At 36.4% G+C, this 25,853-nt stretch overlaps 2 protein-coding genes across 6 annotated transcripts in view; both read right to left on the bottom strand.

Annotated features, from left to right (window-relative positions):
- The window catches only part of FAM151B (family with sequence similarity 151 member B), a 36,577-nt gene extending 35,149 nt beyond the window's left edge, over positions 1-1,428 (bottom strand). For all 3 annotated transcript variants that reach the window (XR_008299381.1, XM_027039187.2, XM_015069083.3), the window contains exon 1: positions 1,295-1,428. Coding sequence is in view for 2 of the 3 variants with exons in the window: in XM_027039187.2 (XP_026894988.1) it covers positions 1,295-1,319 (25 nt within the window). In the remaining variant the exon portion in view is untranslated. The remainder of the gene's footprint in view (positions 1-1,294) is intronic.
- A 12,165-nt stretch (positions 1,429-13,593) lies between these two features.
- ZFYVE16 (zinc finger FYVE-type containing 16) overlaps positions 13,594-25,853 on the bottom strand; it is a 52,432-nt gene continuing 40,172 nt past the window's right edge. For all 3 annotated transcript variants that reach the window (XM_015069087.3, XM_027039222.2, XM_015069086.3), the window contains 4 exons: positions 20,859-21,021; positions 19,917-20,022; positions 18,861-19,028; positions 13,594-15,718 (listed from right to left, as the gene is read on the bottom strand). In XM_015069087.3, the coding sequence (XP_014924573.2) occupies positions 15,557-15,718; positions 18,861-19,028; positions 19,917-20,022; positions 20,859-21,021 (599 nt within the window). In that variant the 3' untranslated portion in view covers positions 13,594-15,556. The remainder of the gene's footprint in view (positions 15,719-18,860; positions 19,029-19,916; positions 20,023-20,858; positions 21,022-25,853) is intronic.

The raw sequence follows: 25,853 nt of genomic DNA, 5'->3' as shown, positions 1-25,853 counted from the left end.
TGATCTCATGGTTGGTGAGATCAAGCCCCATGTTGGGCTTGGCACTTGACATCCGGGAACCTGCTTGGCATTCTCTCCCTCTCTCTCTCTCTCTGCCCTCCCCCACTCATGCTCTCTCTCTGTTTCTCAAAATGAATAAACATTAAAAAAAAGAGAGAGAGAAACACAAAACAACAATAAGGTACAACTACACACCTATTAGAATAGCCAAAATCTGGAACACGGACAACACAAAATACTGGTGAGAATGTGGAGCAATAGGAATTCTCATTCACTGTTGATGGGACTGCAAAATGGTACAACCACTTTAAAAGATAGTTAGGCAGTTTCTTACAAAACTAAACATACTGTTACCATTACAATCCAGAAATCGTGCTCCTTGATTTCTACCCAAAGGGGTTGAAAACTTAAGTCCATGCAAAAACCTTCACATGGATGTTTACAGCGACTTTATTCCTAACTGCTAAAAATTGCAAGCAACCAAGATGTCTTTCACCAAGTGTGTAAACTCTGATACATCCAGACAACTGACAAGGAATATTATTCAGTGCTAAAAAGAAATGAGCTCTTAAGCCATGAAGAACTTTAAATGCATACTCTTAAGTGAAAGAAGTCAATCCTTCATTGATGACATACTTTATGATTTCAACGGCTACATACTGTATGATTCCAACTACACGACATTCTGGAAAAGACAAAACTATGGAGGTAATAAGATCAGTGGCTGTTGGAGGTGGGTGTGAATCAGTGGGCTCAGAGGATCTGGAGGGCAATGGAACTATTTTGTATGATACCACAATGAAGGATACAAAGCATTATACATTTGTCTAAGCCCCAAGAATGTACACCACTAACAGTGAACCCAAAGGTAAACTATGGACTTTAGGTGATTATGATGTGTCAATGTTGGTTCACAAGAACACAAAGTGCTGATAATGGGGAGGCTCTGCAGTGTCCCAATAGGGACTATGTGGAGACCCTTTGTGTCTTCCAGCTCAATTTTCCTATGAACCCAAAATTGCCCTAAGCATTCCTTTTTAGAAAGGGTGCAATATTCTTGCTATTCTTGGCCATCCCATCGGCTTTTCTTTCAAGGCCCACAGGAGGAACCAAAGTTCTAGGCCAGTCCGTTATGGGCGCACTGAGGAAGTGGACCTCCATCAGGAAAAGGGAGTGGTGCTATCGGAGGAGTCTCTCAAAATTCTCCAACCATAGGCGCCACGCCCAAGTGCAGGACTGCGAGCCAATCGAGGGAAGCCCTTCAGGGACCCACAAAGGCCGGATCCGCGCTTACCAGGGCCCCCAGCGGTCGCTGTCATGGCAACGACCGGCCGCAGTCCGCGGAGGCGCTGAGCCGTGGGCAACCGCCGCTGACCGTCACAGGTGGCGTGGAAACGCGACTCAACAAACAACACACTGTAAACAACAGAGCCGCCACCTACGGCTCACAGAGCGCCGGAGCCGAGGTTCCCCAGTCGGAGGCGGAAGGAGACCGGGAAGCGGTGCGCACGCGCAGAGACTGAGGCTCGAGTTGCGCGAGCGCGCAGTCTCCGCTCTGGTGTCCGCGGTCCAAGTGTCGCGCGAATTGCTCTTTTGAAAGGTAGTGGGAAAACAGGTTGTTCTTCTGAAGAACTTTACGTCAGGAAGGCAGAGGATGAAACGCCGAGATTGAAAGAAGTCACTTGCATGGGGTACGATTTTTCAAAGTTGGATATATATATTTTTTTATTTTAGTGCCATCCTAAAATGACATGGAATCATTTCTCCATAAAAATGAGCGTTGCTTCATAAGGATTTTAGAAGTGAGAACTTGCAAGTTTTGTCTCCCTCGTCTTCTGTACTAGTCTTCACTCAGGAAACACTAACAACTGTATTCTCTTACCCACTGCCTTCTTTGCCCTCAACTCCCTACTTTGCGCCAGCGACGCTGAAGCTAGAAAAAGACCTCAGGCAGAGTCAGACTGATCTGAGTTAGCAGCATAGCACTGCCATTTTCGGGTCCTGTGACCCTAATACAACTCAGTCAGTTGTCAAATTAAGATAACAACACATCACCTACGCATAACACGAATGGCAGCACTGCAGATTTTTATATCTTTTTAGTCTTTTCACACTTGGGTTGTAATTATTTCAACTTGTCTTCAGTCAGGCTTTCAGTATTCTCTGGATGCTCTCTAGCTGAATCAAAAAGATTTCGAGAGTTTCAGAAAACAGTACATTTCAATGATTTCACTGATCTTTAAAAAAAAATCTTTGAGATATATAATTGGTTGACTCGTATTTGATTTGCATTTCCCTAATGATAAAAAAAAAGTTACACATTTAAAGTGTTCAAGTCAGCGTATTCATAGAATTTTGCAACTACACCACAATCAACATTTTGATCACCCCAAAGCAGCTGCTTTCCATTTCCTCCCCAACCCTTTGCAACCATAAATCTTATTTTTGTTTCTATGGATTTGCCTATGCTGGCCACTTCATATAAATGGAATCCTACAAGGTAATAATGGTCTTTGGGACTGGCTTCTTTCATTTAGCATATGTTTGCAAGCTTCGTCCACATTGGAGCATGCATCAGTACTTTATTCTTCATGACCTAGAAAAGTTTCACTGTTTGTATATTTCACACTTGTCCATTCATCAGTTAATGGACATTTGTGTTGTTTCTGCTTTCTGGCTACTAATGACTAAGCTGCTGTAAGCATTCATGTATAGATTCTGTGTGGAAGTATGTGGAAGGTATTTCTCTTGGAGTAGAATTACTGGTTTATACGGTAACTCTATGTTTAACTTTTTGAGGAACTGCCAGTTTTTCAAAGCAGCTACTACATTTTACATTCCCTCCAGCAATGTATGAGGGTTCCAATTTATCTACATTCTCAACAATATTTGCTATCTGTTGATTTTTTTTTAATGGCAGCTATCCAAGTGGAAAATGAAGTATTGTCTCATTTTAGTCTTGACTTGCATTTCCCTGGTGATTAATAATGTTGACCATATTTTCAAGTGCTTATTGACTATATATTTTCTTTGGAGAAAGGTTTATTCAAATCATTTGCTCATTTTTAATAGGGTTGTTTGTGGGTTTTTTTGTTGAATTATAAAAATTTCTTATAAAGTCTGACTACAAGCCCCTTAACATACATGATTTGCAAATATTTTCTCCCATTTTGTAGGTGCTTTTTTCACTTTCTTGATGGTATCAGTTGCAGTTCAAAAGTTTTTATCACCTATTGGTCACGGTATTAGGTCAATATTTTCATATATTTTATAATTACTGACTCAATTAAAATTACTGTTCACTGTCCATTTTTTAGACCTGCATATTGAAGTATTTAGCATGAAATGATGTTGTCTGAGATTTGGTTGAAGACACTCCCACAAGGAAATAAAGGGATAGATGAAGCAAAAGTGGAAAATCTTGAAAATTGTTGAATCTGAGTTATAGGATCGGTACCTGGAGCATCATCATACTATTTTCTCTACTTTTGAATGGGAATTTTTATACCAAATATGTATCTAATTGCTTTTTTTGGCACAAAGGAAAGGTTTCACGAGTTAAGGGTATATGATACATTGAGGAAAGGATAACACATACATAGAAACTTATGAGATTAGAAAGTAACAAATGGGCATTGATCTGAGAGTTTAGAGATGCTTTTGATGATAAAAATAAATAGGAATAAATAGTGTATTGTTAGTTCTGAGTAACCCAGTCTGGGTAGAAGTGGTGACGTTGTACATAGTAGAGGAGCGGAATAAGATGAGGCCATCAGGGAAGCATGACCTTTGATTGAGTATACATAACTCACTCTTGGGTAAGAGTGTAGCTGGCCTTAGAATTTGGTTATTTCCCACTCAGCACTTGTGTGTGTGTGTGTGTGTGTGTGTGTGTGTGTGTGTGTGTTTGTGTATATATATATATATATATATATATATATATATATATACACAAACATACATATATATATACATAAATATACAAATGATTGGCATCATTTGCAAGTCAAATTGACACGGACAACTGCAGATTGTCACAGAGGAGTGTTAAAGATTCTCATGATCACCCTGGCAGTGGTCTCCAAAAGCTCTTCTGCCTGTGAGAAGGACTTCTTTTATAAGACAGATACTTTGGGGCACCTGGGTGGCTCAGTCGGTTGGGTGTCCGACTTTGGCTCAGGTCATGATCTTGCTGTCCATGGGTTCGAGCCCCGCCTCGGGCTCTGTGCTGACAGCTCAGAGCCTGGAGCCTGTTTTGGATTCTGTGTCTGTCTGTCTGTCTGTCTCTCTCTCTCTCTCTCTCGGACCCTCCTCCGTTCATACTCTGTCTCTCTCTGTCTCAAAAATAAATAAATGTTAAAAAAAATTTATAAGACAGATACTTCAATAACTTACAAATTTTTACTTTTTTACCCAAGCTCATCCTCCTGGCAACATTAATAATTTTGAGTCTGAAGGCTGCCAAAGTGTTGTTTTTAAAGAAAATAGCTTTTGATGGGGTATGTGAATATCCTGAGGAGATTTGTTTTAAAGTGTGAGATGAGGCAGGAATTGTGGCTTAGAGTACTATCTTATTTTCGGTAAGACTTTAATTTTAGTTTGTTTTCCAAATTTCTCTTAGAAGTCAGGGTTGGTTTTTTGTTTTTTGTTTTTTAATAAATATGGTATCTCCTTAAATTCTATGCAGAATTTTATGTTTATGTGTGTTTTTTCCTTGGGGAGGGAGTTTAGTTTCTTCATGACCTAAAACAATTAGAAAAATACTATATACTTACAGTATACAGATGCTGAATAAGAATCTACCAAATTTTACTATTATAGAGAAGGTTAAGGTCAATGCGGTACAGAACTTTCAAGACAGAATAATCTGTTTTAATTTTTACACAGTTGCCACCATTTAATAATAGAACAGTGAGCATATTAATTCGGGAAAATAAAACTGAAACTTTTAGAAAAGCGGATTCATAATGATAGGATATATCCAGATTTATTTTAACTGTGACTCTTAGTCTTTAAGTCAACTATTGTGAGACTAAACTTTGAGTACTTCTACTTTGTTTCTAGAATTTATCCTGAATATCAGGCTCTTAGTTTGACTTGTCCACAAAGTCCTCCTTTTACTTTATAGTTACAGTTGTTTTCAACTTAAATTGCAAAGGATGGGAACTAAGCTTTTAAAACCACTTACAATTCAGAACATTACCTTTTATTCCCAGTGATTTGGGAATGCAAAAGCTTCGGTGTCTCTCTTTCTCTATGACTGACTGCTATAGCCCCAGTGAGAGCTTCTGGAACCACACTTATTTTGACAGAATGTGTTCAGTTTCTCTTTGTCCCCATATTTTGATATTTTGAGAAAGAGACAGTGCTCACACAAGCATGAGTGGGAGATGCTCAGAGAGAGAGAGGATCCCAAGCAGGCTCCACATTGTCAGCATGGATCCCAGTGTGGGGCTCCTACTCACGAACCATGAGATCATGACCTGAGTCGAAGTCAAGAGTCAGATGCTTAACCGACTGAGCCATCCAAGTGTCCCACTTTTGAATTTTTTATTTTACACAATTTCATTTTAATTTATATATTGACTTTTAAAAAGTAAATCTCCATGCATATATTGTTTAGTGATTACTCTAGAGATTATTGCATCCCAAACTTTTTGCAATCTACTTTGAATTTTTGTCACTTCAAGTAAAATATAGAAACCTTACTACCATATAAGTCCCTTTACTATCCTCCCATTAGGATGTAGTTCTCTTATGTATTAGATCTATATATGGTGAACATCCTGTCAGACAGTGTTATATATTTTTTATTTCAGCCGTTATACATATTTTAGCAAACTTAAAAGGTGAAAAAATAGTCCTTTCTATTTATTAAATATTACCATTTCTGTTGTTTTTCCTTCTTTCATGGCATTCCAGGGTTCCCTTCTCTATCATTTCCCTTCCCTATAAATTTTCATTACCATTTCTTTTACAGAAGTTCTGGTAGTGAATTATCTTACATTTTTCTCTTTCTGAAAATGTCTTTATTTCACTTTGATTCCTGAAGGATATATTTACTAGTTAAAGGATTCTGGGTTGATAATTGTTTTTGCTTTGTTTTTTTAAAGCACTCTACAAGTGATGTTCCACTTTCTCTGGTTTCTGGTAAGAAATACAACATAATTCAAATCTTTGTTCTCCAAAAAATGTGCAGTGTCCTTTTCCTCTGGCTCTTTCCAAGATCTTTATGTTTACTTCATCAGTTTGGTTATGATGTGCCTGGGTATGGTTTTTAACTTTTTAGCATTTTCTATGCCAGTAGAACTGCTGTAAATATAATTTTAGGTAAATGTATATAAATTTATGTCTTTCACCACATTTTGGAAATTTTCAGTCATCCTTTTTTTTTTTTTAAATGTTTATTTATTTTTGAGAGGTGGGGAGGGGCAGAGAGAGAGGGAGAGAGAATCCCAAGCAGGCTCCACACTTTCAGCACAGAGCCTGATGCTGGACTCAAACTCATGAACCATGAGATCATGACCTGAGCTGAAACCAAGAGTCAGACGCTTAACTGACTGAGCCACCCAGGCACCCCAGCCATTATTTCTTCAAATGTTTTTTCTTCCAGTCTTTTCTCCTCTTCTTTTGCAGTTCCTATAACATGAATATTAGGCCTTTTGATATTTTCTCATAAGTCTCAAAGCCTTTTTTTCCCTTTGTCATTTAGGCTGGATAATTTCTACTGATGTATCTTTAAATTTGCTGATGCTTCCCTTGGTTGTCTCTATTCTATTAAAACCCCCTAGTAAATTTTTTTTTATTTGTATTTTTCACTTATAAAATTTCAATTTGGTTCTTTTTATAGCTTCTCTTTCTTTGGTGAAGACTTCTACCTTTCCATTCATTTCAATAGTGTTTGCCCTTGCTTTGTGGAACATGATTAAAATAACATGTTGTCTTTTTCTGATAATTCTAAAATTTAACTAACCCCAGAATTGGCTATTGTTCATTGTCTTTTCCCTTTAGAGTTGTTTAGATCTCCCTAATGTTTTACATGTTATTTGGATTATTTTCTACATATACTGAATATTATGAAACTCTCAGTCCTGTTCCAGTCTTCAGAAGAATGTTTTTGTTTTTGTTTGGTTTGTTTTAGCTTGTAGCCCATCCTGTTAGTTCAGGCCACATATCCTGGACAGCTGTATGTGGGTTGTGGTTCCAATGATAATTTAGTTTTCAATACCATTATAGTGCGGTTCTAATCTGCCCTGATCGTGCTCCACCCAGTGGCCAGTCTGAAACCTGCATCCAGGCATACCTCATTATATTGCACTTCACAGATAATTGTGTTTTTCACAAATTGAAGGTTTGTGGCAACCCTGTGTCAAACAAGTCTATCAGTGCCATTTTTCCAACAGCATCTGCTCACTATGGTTTACTGAATATTTTTTTTTAATTTCTTTAATTTTTTTATTATTTATTTTTGAGACAGAGAGAGACAGAGTGTGAATGGGGGAGGGTCAGAAAGACAGGAAGACACAGAATCCGAAGCAGGCTCCAGGCTCTGAGCTGTCAGTACAGAGCCCAATGCAGGGCTCGAACTCACGGACTGTGAGATCATGACCTGAGCCGAAGTCAGACGCTTAACCGACTAAGCCACCCAGGCGCCCCGGTTTCCTGAATATTTTAAGCCCACTGTTGAGACCTACTGCTCAAAAAAAAGATTTCTTTCAAAATATGACAGCTCATTGACAATTCCCCTGGCCACCCAAGAGCTCTAATGGAGATGTACAATGAGATTAATGTTACTTTCATGCCTGCTAGCACTGTATCCATTCTGCAGCCCATTGATTAAGGAGTCATTTCTATTTTCAGGCCTTATTTAAGAAATACATTTTGTGGGGCACCTGGGTGGCTGAGTCAGTTGAGCATGTGACTCTTGATTTTGGCTCAGGTCATGATCCCAAGGTCATGGGATTGACCCCTGCATTGGACTCTGTGCTGAACGTGGAGCCTGCTTAAGATTCTGTCTCTCCCTCTGCCCCTCATCCCTGCTCCCCACCCCCCCCCACACACACTCTTTCTCAAAGAAAAAGAAAAAGAAAAAAATATTTTGTAAGGCTAGAGCTGTGTATTGATTCCTGTGATGGATCTGGGCAGTCATCTGAAAACCTTCTCGAAAGGATTCACCAGTGTAGATGCTGTTATGAACATTTGTGACTCATGGGAAGAGGTCAAAGAATCAACACTACCCAGTTTGGGAGAAGTTAATTTCAGCCCTCATGGATGATTTTGAGGGGTTCAGGGCTTCAGTACAGGACATAACTACAGATGTGATGCAGATAGCAAGATAATTAGAATTAGAAGTGGAGCTGGAGATGCAACTGAATTGCTACCATCTCATGATAAAACTTTCATGATAAAACAGATGAGCACTTGCTTCTTATGGATGAGCAAAGAAAGTGGTTCCTTGAGATGATATCTACTCCCATTGAAAATGCTGTGAAGATTACTGAAATGACACCAAAGATTTAGAATATTACATAAACTTAGTTGATAAAGACCCTCCACCAGCAAAAAGATTATGATGTGCTGAAAGCTCAAATGATGGTTAACATTTTTTAGCAATAAAGAATTTTAAAATTAAGGTATGTAAGTTGTTTTTTAGACATAATGCTATCACAGCTTAATAGAAAACAGTATAGTATGAACATAACTTTTATGTGCACTGGGAAGTCAAAAAATTCAAATTTGACTTGCTTTATTGTGATATTTGCTTTATGCCACATTATCTCTGAGTTAATGGCTATAGTGATATGCATTGTAGTTCAGTGTTTAAAACCCTTGCTCAGCTGCTTCTGGTCAGTTTCACACATGCACAGCTTGGGACTGGTCCCAGGATTTTATACACAAATTTGGAGGTTCACTTCCTATGATCTTTACCCACATTCTCTGGTTCCAAGATCCTCCTCCTTGGTCTTCTGGTAGAAGGTCAGGGCTTTCGGCCTCCCTTAACCATACCCAGTATTCCACCCAGCAGTCTGATTGTCTGCCACCACTGCACCAGTGGGTAGAGAGGGGTGATGCTGTTTTGCTGTCTCTAGCTTGGTGTAGGGCAAGGTTCCCTCACAGGGTTTACACATGGTGAGGAGGGTGTGTGTGTGCGCGCACATGTGCGCGCATGCTGCTTTTCTGTAGCTCTCCAGGAATAAGGCAAGTAAATTCAAAGGTCTGTCTCATGGCCCCAACTCCTTTTTTCCTGTTTTTTTTTTTTTTTTTTTGACTAGAGAGAGCAAAACTTACTTGGACTCTGTGCCAGCTGGCAGTTCCTGTTTTCCTGTGTCTATAATGATTCCTTTTTGTTTGGGAGTTGTCTAGCTTCCTAAATCTGTGGAGTAATGTCTTTCATCGGTTTTCAAAAGTTTATATTTAAAAATATTTGTTGAGGGGTGCCTGGGTGGCTCAATCAGTTAAGCGTCCAACTTTGGCTCAAGTCATGATCTTACAGCTAATGGGTTTGAGCTCAGCCATTGGGCTCTGTGCTAACAGCTTCAGATTCTGTGTCTCCATCTCTCTGCCCCTCCCCTGCTTGTGTTCTCTCTCAAAATTAAACATTAAAAACTTTTTTTTAACATTTATTCATTTTTGAAAGAGAGACACAGAGCGCAAACGGGGGAGGGCTAGAGAGAGAGGGAGACACAGAATCTGAGGCAGGCTCCAGGCTCCAAGTGGTCAGCACTGAGCCTGATGCAGGGCTCTAACTCACAGACCGCGAGATCATGACCTGAGCTGAAGTTGGCCACTTAACCCACTTAGCCACCCAGGTGCCCCTAAAAAAAATGTTTTTAAGTATTTGTTGTGTCCTATTCTCCTGTCTCCTGAAGCTAGTTAAGCATATATTATGACTTCTCACTACCTGCTGTATATGTTTCTTTCCATCTTTCCAACTTGTTGTCTTTCCAGGCTGCACCTCTGGAGAATTTTTCCTGATTTATATCCTTATTTATAAATTTTCCCCAGTGGCTGTATTCTATCCTACCATTAAACCTACTTAATTAGAGCTTTAGAGTTTTTATATATTCTTGCAACATGTGTATTCAGTGTTTTCCCAAATTAGCTCCATCACTTTTTATGGTGTCCCATTCCCTACAGGTACCTCACACCTATTTTTTAAACACAGAAATCAGGAATCTAATACCTAAAGGAGTTTTTCATTATTTCTACTAGTTCTTGGCTCTGGAGTCATTTCCTTACATGACTACTTGTTTAACTGTTAGTAAATATTATACTTGAAAAGTAATTTGAGGCCTGCAATGAAGTTACTTTGCTATGGAGAAGATTTACATTTTTATTCCTTCTGCAGAGTGGAACACCTTAAAGCAAGTTAAATGCATAAGAGTTTGGAAGATGTAGGCAATTCTAAATTTGGCTACAGTTTTATAATACTTTGTACTTCTGGTTCATCCTTATCCCAAGGCTAAAACCCTTTGGGGTTGGTGTGTCTCAGCCTTGTGGGGAAATTCCCATTAGGTTCATGATTCTGATTAGATGCACAACCTTGTGTGGCTCTTGAACTTTGATATTTACCCCCCCTCACCCCGTAAGTTTGTCTCAAATAGGACCACATGCCAACTTCTCTTTTTCTCTTTCCTCTTGAACATTCCTGTCTAATATCTTGATGCTTTAAGAAGAGTTTTGTATTTTAATCACCTTAGGTTTTCAGCAGAAGAATGGATCTAAGTATCCCAGCATGCAATTCCCAGAAACAGGAAGTTTCCCACAACTCCATCTTTGTTCCTATATGGCCAAACCCTATTCTATTGGTATTCTCTGCACATAGCACATCCTACTTGTGGCATGTAATCCATAAATGTTGCTAGGAAATATGCTTTATTCTATCAACAGTTAATCACTTTTAGCAATTTTTGTGTATAGCTGCTCAAAAATATTGTATTAGTTATCTAATAGTACTTGCTGCATATAACAAATCACCAGAAAATTTAGCACCAGAAAAATTTATAATCTTACAGTTTCTGAGGTTCAGGAATCAGAGAATGGCTTATTTTGGTGGTTATCGTGAGGTCACAACCTTTTGGCTGTGACTGCAATTTGAAGGCTTGACTGGGGTTGTAGGATCCACTTCCACTCATTTGGCTATTGGCTTCTGTTCTTTGTCAAATGGGCCTCCCCATGGTGCTGCCCATGCCTGGCACCTGGCTTCCCCAAGAATGAGTGATCTAACAGACAGGAAGGGAGGCACAGAGCAAAGAAGAAAGGATAGAAAAAAAAAGGAGGAAAGGAAGAGTGGGAAGAAATGCACCAAAGATAGAAGGGATAGTTTTTCACAACAGTCTTAGAAATAACATGCCAACCCTTCTGCCATATTCTATTGGTCGCAAAGACCAACAATGTTATGTGGGAGGGACTACACAAGGGTTTGAATATCAGGAGGTAGGGATCACTGGGGGTTATACTGGAGGCTGGGAAGCACTGTATTTTACCAAAAGAAAAAGAAAACCTTTATTATATTCAGAGGTTCATAATAAAGCACTTGAGTTAGACCTACTTCTTCATTTGTATAAAGCATGAAAAATATGGTTGTAATTTTATCAGTGCAGATGCACATAGTATTTCCTAAAAAGTGTTAAATATTAAATTGTTCCAAGCTTAATACAAAAGAAAGAATAAAAGATTTGAAACTACAAAAATCTGATGTGAAAAGAAAATGTCAATTATATAGCAAAAGATAAATTTAGATGGCAAGGCTTGGTGTCTTAAAAAAAATAAAAATTTTAAATATAGCTCAAATAAAAAATAACCTTGCAAGTGTTTTAGTAATAAAAAAATTGTTATGAGAAAAATAGTCCTCCCACTGAAACATATGGTCATAATTCCAGTAACAGGATTTTGTCTTTCTGCAATTAATAAGCTTTTATCAATAGTGGTTTGAGAAGGAACAAAACCTTTAAAATTCTAAATATGAACCTCATAACTCAAAGTAATTGAGGAAGTGAATGTGTTCTTCAGGATAAACACCATGGTACATTTTTTTTTTGTACAAAAAATGAAAAGAAGAAAAAAATACATGTATCTATTTGTATTTGCTGCTACTACACCTAAACTGTGGGAAGATACATATGAAATGGGACTCCTGGGTGGCTCAGTTGGTTAAGTGGCCGACTTCGGCTCAGGTCATGATCTCACAGTTCATGGGTTCAAGCTCTGCGTCAGGCTCTGTGCTGACAGCTCGGAGCCTGGAAGCTGCTTTGGATTCTGTGTCTCCCCCTCTCTCTGCCCCTCCCCCCCCCACTCATGCTCTCTCTCAAAAATAAATAAAACATTTAAAAATTTAAAAAAAAAGAAACTAATAAAAATGATTACTTGTTGAGATTGGAGGGTAAGAAGAACAAGGTAGACACGTGGAAGGTAAATTTTACATTGATAAGTTTCTTTTTAATGTTTATTTTTCTTTTTGACAGAGAGAGAGACACAGAGACAGAGAGCAAGGCAGGGGGGGAGGGGCAGAGAGAGAGGGAGACACAGGATCCGAAGCAGGGTGCAGGCTCTGAGTTGTCAGCACACAGCCCAGCATGGGGCTCAAACCCATGAATTGCAAGATCATGACCTGAGCTGAAATTGAATGCTTAACTGACTGAACCACCCAGATGACCCTACAATGATAAGTTTTGTATATTATTCTGATTTTTGAATCATGTATGTGTGTCTGTGTAAATATATATATAATATATAAATATCTATGAAACTTTTTAAATTTTTTAATGTTTATTTGGGTGGGGGGGGAGAATGAGTGGGGGAGGGGCAGCGAAGGGGAAAGAGAGAGAGAATCCCAAGCAGGCTCTGCACTGCCTGATGTAAGGCTTGAACTCACAATCCATGAGATCATGACCTGAGCCAAAATCAGAAGTTGGACATTCAACCAACTGAGCCACCCAGGCATCCCTGAAATATATTTTTTTAATCACAAAGAAAAAAATTAAAACCTAAGATGGTTTTGTAGGTTTCTGGTTTATTTCAGGATATTTTCTTTTAAAATAGGAGTCAAGTTATCAAAGTTATACTTGCTACTAAAAAAAGAAAAGTTCTGTTCTTATAAAACAATATTTGAATCTAGGCTATTATAAATTTAGGCAGTTGAGATACCATAGATCAGAAGGTGAGATACTCATACAAGAGAAGGTCCAGTCTTTCTATAGATTACCTACTTTTCAGATTTTTATCTCTTACCTGGCCGAGTTTAATGCCCACTATCTAACAAGTTCTCAGGTAACCTTCTCCTTATTGGTATAGCCATCCTCCTGGGTTGTTTTCCAACCATGTAGTCAAGATTCATATCTCTATTATAGCAATTACTTTTACATTGTTAATTACCTGCTTCACATATTCAGTTCCATTAGGGACAGAAATATTTTATTCATCTGTCAACCAGTGAAGCCTAATAAAGTGCTCTGCACATAGCAAGTATATAGACACAAAGTTTGTTTGGTGGCTGCATAGAACAAGTGGGCTAGATTTTACTTCATATTTCAAAATTCAGAGAAAAAGAGCAATACTAAAAGGCGTAAGACCAAAAACAGATCAGTGCAGACCGAATACAAAGAACCATTCTATTTCTTCACCTTTAAAAAAATTAAAATTTCAAAATTAAGTACCAATGTGAAGAACATGACCAAATAAGTAACAATGGCATTCAGAAACATATTGTACAGCTACAAAGAACACTTCAAAATGTACCTCCAAAGGCACATTATTCCAATTTTTATTAAATGTAGAGACTTTATGAAAACAAATCCAAATCCTATCCTATCCTATATCATGGGAAGCACCCTGCACCAAATTGTTATTTTAAAGTAATTTCAGTATTCATAGACTGTGCAACTACTTATACTGCAAAATAAACACACAGTATACACAGAAAACATAAACTGAGTTTGATATGCAATTGTTTTTATCCTATACCATTTCAATAAATTTCACAGGTTACTTTGTGTTGCCTTTTTATTTAATAGCTGCAACATTTTACATTGCTTATGAAGTAGCTACTTCCAGGAGACTGATAATCTCCTTCATAGGATGTCTTTGGCTAGTACTACAGATGTGATTCAGTAGGAACCATATGACCAATGGAGTAAAATTCTCAGTCTCTCCTAGCCTGAGACTCAGATCCTGAGTTATAACCCTGACTTGGTCTTCATAAGTATTTTTCTTACATCAGGGTTATTTAGTGTTGAGATGCTTCATAATTCTTTTTTCTTACATCAGGGTTATTTAGTGTAGTTTTCTTTTTTCTTGAAATATACAATGAGTGTTTTCATACAAAAACATATACCACATAAGAATAAAAAAGAAACATGAAAATAATGATTATATTCTATATAATGTAAATTATAGGACTAACTAAAATATCCCCTTTACTTTTTTTTTTTTTAACACAAAGTACTTCTTACAATTTTGCTGTTTGAAGAGGAAAGTTCTGTAACAGTTTCAAACACACAGAATTTAACTTAGGTTAATATCCTGTTATAAAAAATAACTACCATATAGAGAATATAAAATATGCAAAAGTAATTAGTTCATTAAAATGTATATTTAGTACATTGGTGTCACCGAAAATATGCAGACTTGCCAAGAAAGTTCTAAGGTTTAAAGGAGAAGTTAAAAAAAACCTGTTTCAGGCTTCATTTATTGCTACATAATGACTACTTCAAAGGTCATATGGCCTGTTGTCCATCACTCTTAGAAGTGGTAAATACAGTGGGGTATATTTTGGAAGGAAAGGAGAAAACATAATGCACTGCAATATAAAAATATTACCTATTTATAAATTATTAAAGACTTATAAAACATATACTGAATCACGTTTTTGCTATAAAAACAATGTATTTAAATATATAAGCACAAAATTCTGAAGCACCCACAATTATTTTAAGAATACCCATTTAATAAAGAAAACCATATATATATAATAATTTGAGAAGAAAAAAGGCAAAATTCTGATTTTGATCCAAATAATCAGAGTTTATCTAATCATGGAGGTAAGTCTCCACTCCAATTATACAAATACGTTATCTGCCTTATTCAAAGAATTATAAGACTAAGATCTGGAAACTGTGCCATTGAAATTCATTTTTAACAGACTTTAGAAGCCAGCAATGTAACTGGCATATGTAACAGCTATTTCCCTCATAAGGTTACATCTGAAAAGAGCCTTCATTAAAATCATTCTTGGCATAAAGAGGTATACATAAGTGCAGATACTTTGGCTTTGCATTTAAATAACACAGTAAATGCTACAAATTTATTAAAGACAGAAAAAATCTTTGTCTTTATAGAACTTGTATTAAGTCAGAGCTTCAAAAACTGTGGGTCTCTTAAATTTTTAGAGATTTAAATATTGTGCTAATGATTTAAAAAGATCATTTCCTACCTAAAAAGCAAAACTTACATGTTTCAAACAGCAAATCTTTACTTTTAGTGTCTGTGGCATTTCAGTTTTAGTGGATTTAGTTTTAACAAATTAGTTTGCAATATATAATATTACTCATATCTTTCACTAAAAAAGATTTTCTATAATGAAAAATACTAATTCTATTTCTAATGGTAAACTAGTAGAGCTGGAGGTCCCACCATGGAGTACAGGGATTAGAGCACTATCAAGATCATTTAAATAATGCTGAGGAAGAAGTCGGCCATCAGATCCTGCCTGAAATTCAACCTGGAAAAAAAAAAATCTTGATAAGTCAACCCTAGAAAGTAAGCAATCTTGCTTAACTCAGCAGATGAATATAAACTATTATAAAATATCAGTTTAAGCATGTTAAGAAAATACTTGATAAATACTTCATAAACTAATGTTTCACATCTCCTATATATTCTTTTATCTGCTACATAAGTTGTAAGTGTCTTTCCCATAGACATCATGAAAATTGTTTAAATACCACTACTTCATACTTTAGGTTTCTTCTCAATGCACATGTAAACACACTAGAGAACTAAGGTTTTAAATAATTACCAACGTGACTTATAAATAAAAACCTATGGTATTAAAAAAAACTACTTAAAATTATTTTGAATTTGTTGTTGCAAAAATATTTAATATTTGAATTTAATGTTGCTGGTGAAAATTACATTTTAATACATTTGACTAAAAAAAATAATTGGGCAACTGAAACAAATAATTACCAGATGCTTACTTGAAAAAGGAATTTTTAATAGTAAGATCAAAGTAGAAGTTCTTTCCAAAAGAACTATGAGTATAACACATCCTGACTGAAGAAAAGCAAACCCTCAGTATATGAACTCATTCATGTTTAGATTAACCATTCTAGAAGAACTTGCTTTAAAATTGATTATACTGGATGTTGGAAACAGAAATGCACATTAAAATAATACTGGAGTATCATTTTTTACCTATAAAATTGGTAAAAGTCAAAAATTTGATTACATACTGCTTTGATAAAGATTTGGGGGAAGAACTCTCTCACACAAATTGTGGTAGTAACCTCTGTTTGAGACAATATGGTAATATCTATTGAGTACAAACTTACACCTGGCAATTCTACTCTAAGAATGTTATATACTCACACTTATGCAGAAGCAAAATATTGTGGATAACCTAAAGGTCAATCAGTACATAAAAACTAGTTAAATAAATTATGGTACATTTATATAGAAATGACTACTATGCAACTGTCAAAAAGAATATGTAGTCATATGAAATATCTCTAAAACACAGATTGAAAGAGCAAGGTTAAAAAATAAGAGTAAAAGGAGGAATAAAAAGGATTTATATACTTATTTGCTTGTACATGCAAAAATTCATAAAGACTACATAGAAATGGTTAACACTGATTGCATGACCAGGAATGGAGGATGAAGAAGAGTATGGAGATAGACTATAGGGGTTGGGAGTCAAGAGTGGGAAGGAGATCTTTGCAGGGCTATTATCTTATACAACTCTACTGGGAACCATTTACATTATAACCTGGAGTTAATATCTCTAGGGGCTACTCATTGCATGGACTACAACATGAATATTGCTCTCTGGAAATGTTTGAAAAGATGGTCCTATTATACACGCTTGTGAGACAACAGAATATATATATCATTCTCTGCCCCTGGTTTCTGGTATAGGGCTCCTGACACCCTAGTAATTATATATATATATATGTGTGTATATATATATATATATGTATATATATATATACACACACATATATATATATACACACATATATATATACACACACACACACACACACACACACATATATGTATGTGTATATATATATATTCACACATTTTTTTTTAATTTGTTTGTTTTGAGAGATAGAGCTCAAGCTGGGGAGGGGCAGAGAGAGAGGGTGAGAGAGAATCCCAAGAAGGCTCCATGCTGTCAATGCAGAGCCCAAGGCGGGACTCCATCCCACCATGAAATCATGACCTGCTCCAAGATCAAGAGTTGGACACTTAACCGATTGAGCCACTCAGGCACCTCTACCCTTGTAATTTCTTAATTGATAAGAACACTGTTAAGTGTCTCTTGTTCTCATATTTGTATTTCACACTGTCCGTGACACAGGGCTCCTAAAACCCTTATACGTTCCTAAGTGATAAGAGCACTAGGAGTATCTTTTACTCTAATGAAGTGACTCTGGGTGGGTTCCTGAATGGGGACTGGTCACCAGAAAGACCAAGCCATAATTAGAAGCTTTAGATTTTTCAGCTCTACCCTTAACTGTCCAGAGAGGGGAGAGGGGCTAAAAATGGCATTACTATTTGATCCTACCAACATAAGAAAGCCTCCATAAAATCCCACTAGTGGGGAGTTTAGAGAGCTTTAGGCTGGCTAATACAGCCACACTAGGAGGGTGACATACCCCAACTTCACTGGGACAGACGTGCCTATGCTTGAGAACCTCCCAGACCTCACCCTATGTCTTCATCTGTGTATATCCTTTAATAAACTGGTAAACATAAGTGTTTCCCTGAATTCTGTGAGCCACTCTAGGAAATTAATTAAAACCAAGGAGGAGGTTGTTAGAATTTCTGATCTATAGCTGGTTGTTCAGAAACAGAGTGGACAACCTGGGCTTATGATTAGCATCTGAAGGGGTGTGGGGGAACAGTCTTGTAGGAATGAACCCTTAACCTATGGGATCTGATGCTCTCTCTCTGGGTATATAGTGTCAAAATTGAGTTGAATTTCTGGATATCCTGCTGGAGTCTGAGAACCACTTGCTGGTGGGTGTAGTTTCTCTACATATCTGGTGACCAGAAGTGTCAGAAATGAAGAATTTTGTGTGAGTAGTAAAGGAGACTCACAGGAAGGAAAGACACATTAGAGAAAACACTAAGGTTTTCCTTTTTTTTTTTAACATTTTTAGACTTCTGTAATTTTAAATCATGTGAACAAAGTCAGAATTTAAAAAATTAAAAACCTACTTATCAAGTAGGACTGCTATGGTGCAGAGGTCAGCAAACTATGGCCCGTGGGCCAACCTGGCCCACCAGTTATTTTGTAAACAAACTTTCATTGGAACACAGTGAACTCATTAGTTTATATACGGTCTATGGCTGCTTTTGCACTATAATGGCAGGACTGAATAGTTAGTTGTAAAAGCCGTCAGCCCACAATGCCTAAGATATTTACTGTCTCACCTTTTACATAAAAGTTTGCTGACCACTGTTGTAGAGAGTTAAAGATGATAATGTACATGCAATGTGTAGTACACATTGATGTTCAACAAATTTTAGTTCTCTTCATTTGTCCCAAATAAAAGGTTAAAGAAAAAACTTTTGATTATTTAATATATGATACATTCATTTCAAAAATACATTACCAAAAAATGCCTCACCATATCAGTATCAGTGGAAACTCTGAGACCAATTTTATTCATCCCATTACTCTTCAGAGTTTTCAGGTGAGGACACAGTGCAGCACTACAAGCCATGGCTATTTCTTTTGCAAACTGATAACGAGTTGCTGAAATAGATAAATCCTGGTCCTTTAGAAAGTAGAACACCTGAAATGTATTTAATTAGGAAACAAGTCATGATTAAGATTAAAAGTAGCTTGAAAAATACAACTGCTACTTTCAATTCAACTTTATTAATAAAATTCCAGTGTTAGTGCCATGGAATTCACAAGTTAAAAGCATTATCTATATATACACACATTAGTAAGTAGTAAGAGCTTAAAACCAAAGATTCTGGAATATGGCAAGACTTAGCTATTTTAACCTAAAATTAACCTGTGGCAACAAAAACCCTGTTAATTCAGTTTAGAGAAGGGTACCAATGAGTCCACCCTATAAGATCACCTTCCTGTAAGGATCTTAATGAAGTTAAAAATCATACAAAGAAATAATATTCTATAGTTTTTATGCCCTCTATAGTTTCTCTGTAAAATCAAAGAGAATACCTAAGAAACGAGTAACACTGATTGCCTGACCCAGGAGGTAGAGTGAGGGAGAATATGGACATAGACTAAGGGGTTGAGAATCTATAATTCCATATCCTCTTAGTTTAAAGTTGGAACATGCAAAAATAATTTTCCATTGTGAATGCTGATTATAAACTGATATTTATAAAATATTTTATTTTTTATAAAATAAGAGAAGAATGAAAATAATACAGTCAAATAACATATTACTATACAAAGATGGCAATGCTGCCAAAACTTAACTATGAGCCGGCAGGGAGTACAGGCAGTACCATACAAAGCCTGAAATAATCTTATGGAAATCCAAATCTGGTATATTGAAGGCAGTCTGGGATGAAAATATGTGTGTGTTTCAACATGTAATATAAAAAGTGTTAAAAAGCTGCAATGAGAAATCTCCCAAGTTAAAAAAAAAAAAACCATATCCAAACACAACATATAAAGGGAAGGAATCTTCTTTCTCAGTTACCTCAGTACACTTTACAGTCTTCTCATCAGTTTCAAAATCTGCTTCCAGTTTTATTTTTTCACTTGGAAATCCTTGTAATGATATTCCATCCACCGAACTAATAACACTAACAGAATAAAACATAATATGGTAGTATTATTAGTACCAAAATGCTTTCTATGAAATGAGTCATTAGATTTGAATAAGGAGAAAATATATGAAAACTATAAATTTATAGCAGTAAGATAGCTCATTACATACAAATATTTAAATAATATTTACAAATAATTAAAACATTTACCAAGATTTCTTGATTGTGTAGCAAATTATATCTACTCTTTCATATGCCTAATACAGACCTGAGGTTTAAAATGCTTAGTCTCCTAAAAGAAAAGCTGTCTGAGGAATTTCAAAACTTGGTTTTGGAATCCTTCAGCATTAGCCCTCTTTTTCCTTCTTTACTATAGACCCTTTAGCCAATCTCCAAAATAGCAAGAAAATGGATAACTGAAAGGAAGGAGTGGCAGTAATATTCTATATGGCCTCTAATGTATATTATTAAATTCAGTTATTGTATTTATGGTGAATCAACATAAAAAAGAATAAACACTCAAAGGGTATCCTTTACTTACTTCACAAAAATAGGTACCAAACAACAGAAAAAATACGTTGCCTTTTTCAACCTTGGTATCAAGGTCACATTGCTACAAAGTGCACATTTTATCACTGTCCCTCTCCCAAAGTGACCACTCTTTAATAATTTATAGCATCCTAGTCAAGAAAATATACATGAGGCTGGTTAAGCACATGTTTGAAAAAAAAGACCACTCATTAGAGTATAGGCATTTAAATTAATGGTATAATTCTATATTGACTCATAAAATGCTTAATTTTGTTAGCAGGGCATTTTTATCCTTCCCCTTCCATCAAATCAATTATATTTTAGTAACAAAAACTTCCTACCCTTTGTTTCCTTTCTCTTCAGAATCTACCCAGCAGATATCCACATATTCTCTGAGGTCTACAGCATCAACTTTCCCACACGTAATTTTAAAGTCTTTCTGTTCTCGTAGAGCTAGTCGCAAGCCATCCATGGTCTCTGGTGTTATTTGTACCATTAAGCCATCTAAAAATGAGTTGTTTCACTCATGAGTTGTTTCATTCCTTTTATTAAATATCAATTTATATATCTAATCCATAAAATTTGCTATCAAAATATGTTCTGCACAAGATACAAGTTTTATATATCATCTGTTAAATGATTTTAATGATTCTCTACCTAGAAATAAAAGTATTTCAAAGTTAAGGATTCTTTTTTAAACTTTTTGTAATGTTTATTTATTTTGAGAGAGAAAAAGAGTGAGTGTAAGTGAGGGAAGAGCAGAGAGAAAGGGAGAGTGAGAGAATCCCAAGCAGGCTCCGTGCTATTAGCACATACCTTGACGTGGGGCTCAGTCTCATGAACCAAGAGATCATGACCTGAGCCAAAATTAAGAGTCAAAGCTTAACCAACTGAGCCACACAAGCGCCCCCCTCTTTTAAAAAAAAAAACAAACAATGGAAAGAATTTTCATTACTATGATGAAATTACTGATGCCAAACTGCCCTATCATAACAACCAGTCATAAAACTAGACAAAATATATGAGGTAATTGTTTTCAGGTAGTGAACAACATAAAGTGCAATACTGTGATTCCTAGAGGAAAACTCAACAGGTACACCTACAATTGCCCAGGTTCTAGGCTTCAAGACAATTTCTGCATGATGACCCATTAAACCTACAATGGCCATTACTGGGCTGAGAAGTCAGAGGTAAGTTTGGGGAAGCCTGGAATCTGGGGTCAAGCACTGAAGGGGGAGACACCAGATGACTGTGTGTAAGGATCCCTTTGAGTCCTTGGACAAGAATTGCGGACACAGTATTCGAGTTAGATTAGATGAAGCCTAACAGAGAATAGCTATTAGGCTTGGAACATAACAGAGATACTAGAAACCAAGCAATGCTGGGAGATACTGACACTCTGGACCAACCAAAGTAGAGAGACCTTATTAACATCTCATTAACTTGCACTGTGGCAAAACAAAAACAAACAAACAAAAACCAAAGCCCTTACAAAATCTGTAGGCAAAACAGATTTGGAGAAGAGTCCTGCCAGATTGTAAACACCTTAGGAGTTCCACAGATCCATCTGTTAACAAAGTGAAAAATACAGACTACACAAACTCAACATGATTTGCCAGGAAAATGCCTGCTTAAATATAAACCTTCTTCAGAAAAAGTTAATAGAATCTAAAGTCTCTAAGCATATTAACAGTGACAAGTATATAATCAAAAATTACCAGAGAGAACTACAAGAAAATGTGAGCCTCTAAACAACTGAAACCAACCATGAGATAGATAGATAGCCAAGATGCTGTATTAAATACACACTTGAAAACATCTATTCTAAAATATATTTAAAGACCTAAAGCAAAACTTTCAAAGAATGAAAAGCAAATATGGGCTAAATGAATAAACATTAAAAAAAGTATTAACAGAAATAGAGACTAAAAAAAACCAAAGGGAAATTCTAGAACTGAAAAGTGTAACATGAAACTGAAACCTCAATGAATAAGCTGAATAGTAGATTGAAGATGGCAAAAAAAAAAAAAAAAAAAAAAAAAGACTCAGAGAACATGAAGAAAGGTCAATGAAAATTATCCAATCCAAAGAACCCAGAGAAAAATGATTAAAGAAAAATAAACAGAACATCAAGGACCCAAGGGATGGTATAAAAGAGATATAGATATAAATATACATATACATATATACAGATAAAATATATAGATATCTCCCAGGAGGAAAAGATAGGAATATTAAAAAAAATGGTAGGAAATTCCCAAGATTTGATGACAAACATTGACCCATATTCAAGAAGCTCCATAAATGCCAAGCAGGAAAAATATAAAGAAAACCACATAAAGGCACATCACAGTAAAACTGGTGAAAACCAAAGATAAAAAGGATATCTTGAAAACATCTGGAGAAAAGGGCACATTAAATATGGGGAAACAAATGTAAAAAATTATGCTGACTTTTCATTAGAAGCAATGGAGGCCAATAGACAAGATGACGTCTTTAATGAAGATTAAAACTTTCAAAGAATTCTAAATCTAACAAAAATATCCTTCAAAAATAAGAAATAAATACAGCTTCAGATCAACAAAAGCCAGCCAACTGGTATTACAAAAAATGATACTGACATCTAGTGTCTACTCCAACATATAAAGAGCTTGAAGTTGTCACTCCCATTCTTACAAGAAGAAAAATACTGAACAAACTGAAAATGAACAACTCTTAGGTCAGAGGACTGAGGTCATAGGACAAAATGCTGCCCTGAAAAATGGAGCAAAATCAAAACCCACCACAAAAAAGTAAAACATGAAAAAGCCTACAATAATTTCAATAGATTCAGAAAAAGCACTCAGCAAAGTACAACATCTATTTATGAAAAAAACCCTTTCTAAAGGAAGTCTAGAGGGAACATCCCTCAACCTAATAAAGGCCTTATATGAAATAAAGGCCAGTATCATACTCCATGGTGAAAAACTGAGAGCTTTACCCCTAAGGTCAGGAATAAGACAAGGATGTTCATTCTCCCCACTTTTATTCAACATAGTAATGGAAGTCCTAGCCACAGCAATTAAAGAACATGAAGAAATTAAAGGCATCCAAACTGGTAAGGAAGAAGTAAAACTCTATTTGCGATGACATAATACTATATATTAAAAATCTTAGGGGTGCCTGGGTGGCTCAGTCGGTTAAGTGTCCAACTTTGCCTCAGGTCATGATCTCGTTCCTGAATTCAAGTCCCATGTCGGACTCTGTGCTGACAGCTCAGAGCCTGGAGCCTGCTTCAGATTCTGTGTCTCCCTCTCCTGCTGCCCCTCCCCTACTCATGCTCTGTCTCTCTCCCTCTCTCAAAAATAAATACACATTAAAAAAAATTTTTTAAATCTTAAAAGACTCCACCAAAAACTTAACTAGAACTGATAAGTAACTTCAGTGAAGTCTCAGGATACAAAACCAATGTACAGAAATTGGTCGTGTTCCTATACACTAATAAACACAGAGTAAAATTAAGGAAACAATCCCATTTACAACTGCACCAAAAACAGGGGCACCTGGGTGGCTCAGTCAATTAAGTATCTGACTTCAGCTCAGGTCATGATCTCACGGCTTGTGAGTTCAAGCCCTGTGTCAGGCTCTGTGCTGACCGCTCAGGGACTGAAGCCTGCTTTTGGATTCTGTCTCCCTCTCTGCCCCTCCCCCGCTACTGCTCACTCGCTCTCTCTCAAAAATAAACAAAAAAAAAATTTTAAAAAAGGAAAACAAGGCAATTGCACCAAGAACAATAAAATATCTAGGAATGAACTTAACCAAAGAAGTGAAAGATCTGTACTCTCAAAACTATAAAACATTGACAAAAGAAATTCAAGATGATACAAAGAAATGGAAAGACATTCCATGCCCATGGGGTGGAAGAACAAACATTGTTTAAAGGTCTATACTACCCAAAGCAATCTACAGATTTCATGTAATCCCTATCAAAATACCTACAGCATTTTTCACATAACTAGAACAAACAATTCTATAATTTGTATGGAACCAGAAATGACCCTGAGTAGCCAAAGCAATCTTGAAGAAGACAAACAAACTAGAGGTATCACAATTTCAGACTTCAAATTATATTACAAAGCAGTAGTAATTAAAACAGAATGGTACTAGCATAAAAATATACACATAGATCAGTGGAATAGAAGAGAAAACCCAGAAATAAGCCCACAATTATATGGTCAATTAATCCTTCACAAAGCAGGGATGAATAAATAACGAAAATGACAGTCTCTTCAATAAATGATACTGGGGAAACTGGACAGCGACATGCAAAAGAATGAAACTGGGGCGGTGCCCGGGTGACTCAGCTGGTTAAGCATCCAACTCTTGATTTTGGCTCAGGTCATGATCTACGGTTGCATAATCAAGCCCCACTTTGGGCTTCATGCCTGGCATGGAGCCTGCTTTATGATTCTCTCCCTCCCTCTCCCTCTCCCCCTTCCCTGCTCATGCATGCACATGCTCTGTCTTAAAAAAAAAAAAAAAGGAATGAAACTGGACCACTTTCTTATACCATACACAAAAATAAACTCAAAACAGATTAAAGACCTAAATGTGAGACCTGAAACCATAAAAATCCTTGAAGAGAGCACAGACAGTAATTTCTCTGACATAGGCAACAGCAACATTTTTCTAGATATGTCTCCTGAGTCAAGAGAAATCTAAGTAAAAATAAACTATTGAGACTACATCAAAACAAAAAGTTTCTGCACAGTAAACATAACGAAATTAAAAGGCAACATCCTGAATGGCCGAATGTATTTGCAAATGATATATCTGATAAAGGGTTAGTATCCAAAATATATAAAGAACATATACAGCTCAATACCCCAAAAAACAAATATTCCAATTTAAAAATGGGCAGAAGACATGGGCAAACATTTCTCTGAAGAAGACATCCAGATGGCCAATAGACACATGAAAAGATGCTCAACATCACTCATCATCAGGCAAATGCAAATCAAAACCACAATGAGATATCACCTCATACCTGTGAGAATGGCTAAAATCCACAACACAAGTAACAAGAGGGGTTGGTGAAGATGTGGAGAAAAAGGAATCCTTGTGTACTGCTGGTAGTAAGACAAAGTGGTGCAGCCACTGTGGAAGGTAGCAGGGTGGTTCCTCAAAAAATTAAAAATAGAACTACCCTATAATCTAATAATCTCACTAATGGATATTTACCCAAAAAATAAATAAAAAACACTAATTCAAGGGATACATGCACCCCTTTGTTTAAAGCAGCATTATTTACAATAGCCAAACTATGGAAGCAGCCCAAGGGTCCACTGACAGATAAA

The sequence above is a fragment of the Acinonyx jubatus genome, chromosome A1 (assembly GCF_027475565.1).
Source record: "Acinonyx jubatus isolate Ajub_Pintada_27869175 chromosome A1, VMU_Ajub_asm_v1.0, whole genome shotgun sequence".
Lineage (NCBI taxonomy): Eukaryota > Metazoa > Chordata > Mammalia > Carnivora > Felidae > Acinonyx > Acinonyx jubatus.
The sequence above is the reverse complement of the archived record's forward strand: the minus strand, read 5'-3'. Positions and strand labels throughout refer to the sequence as shown.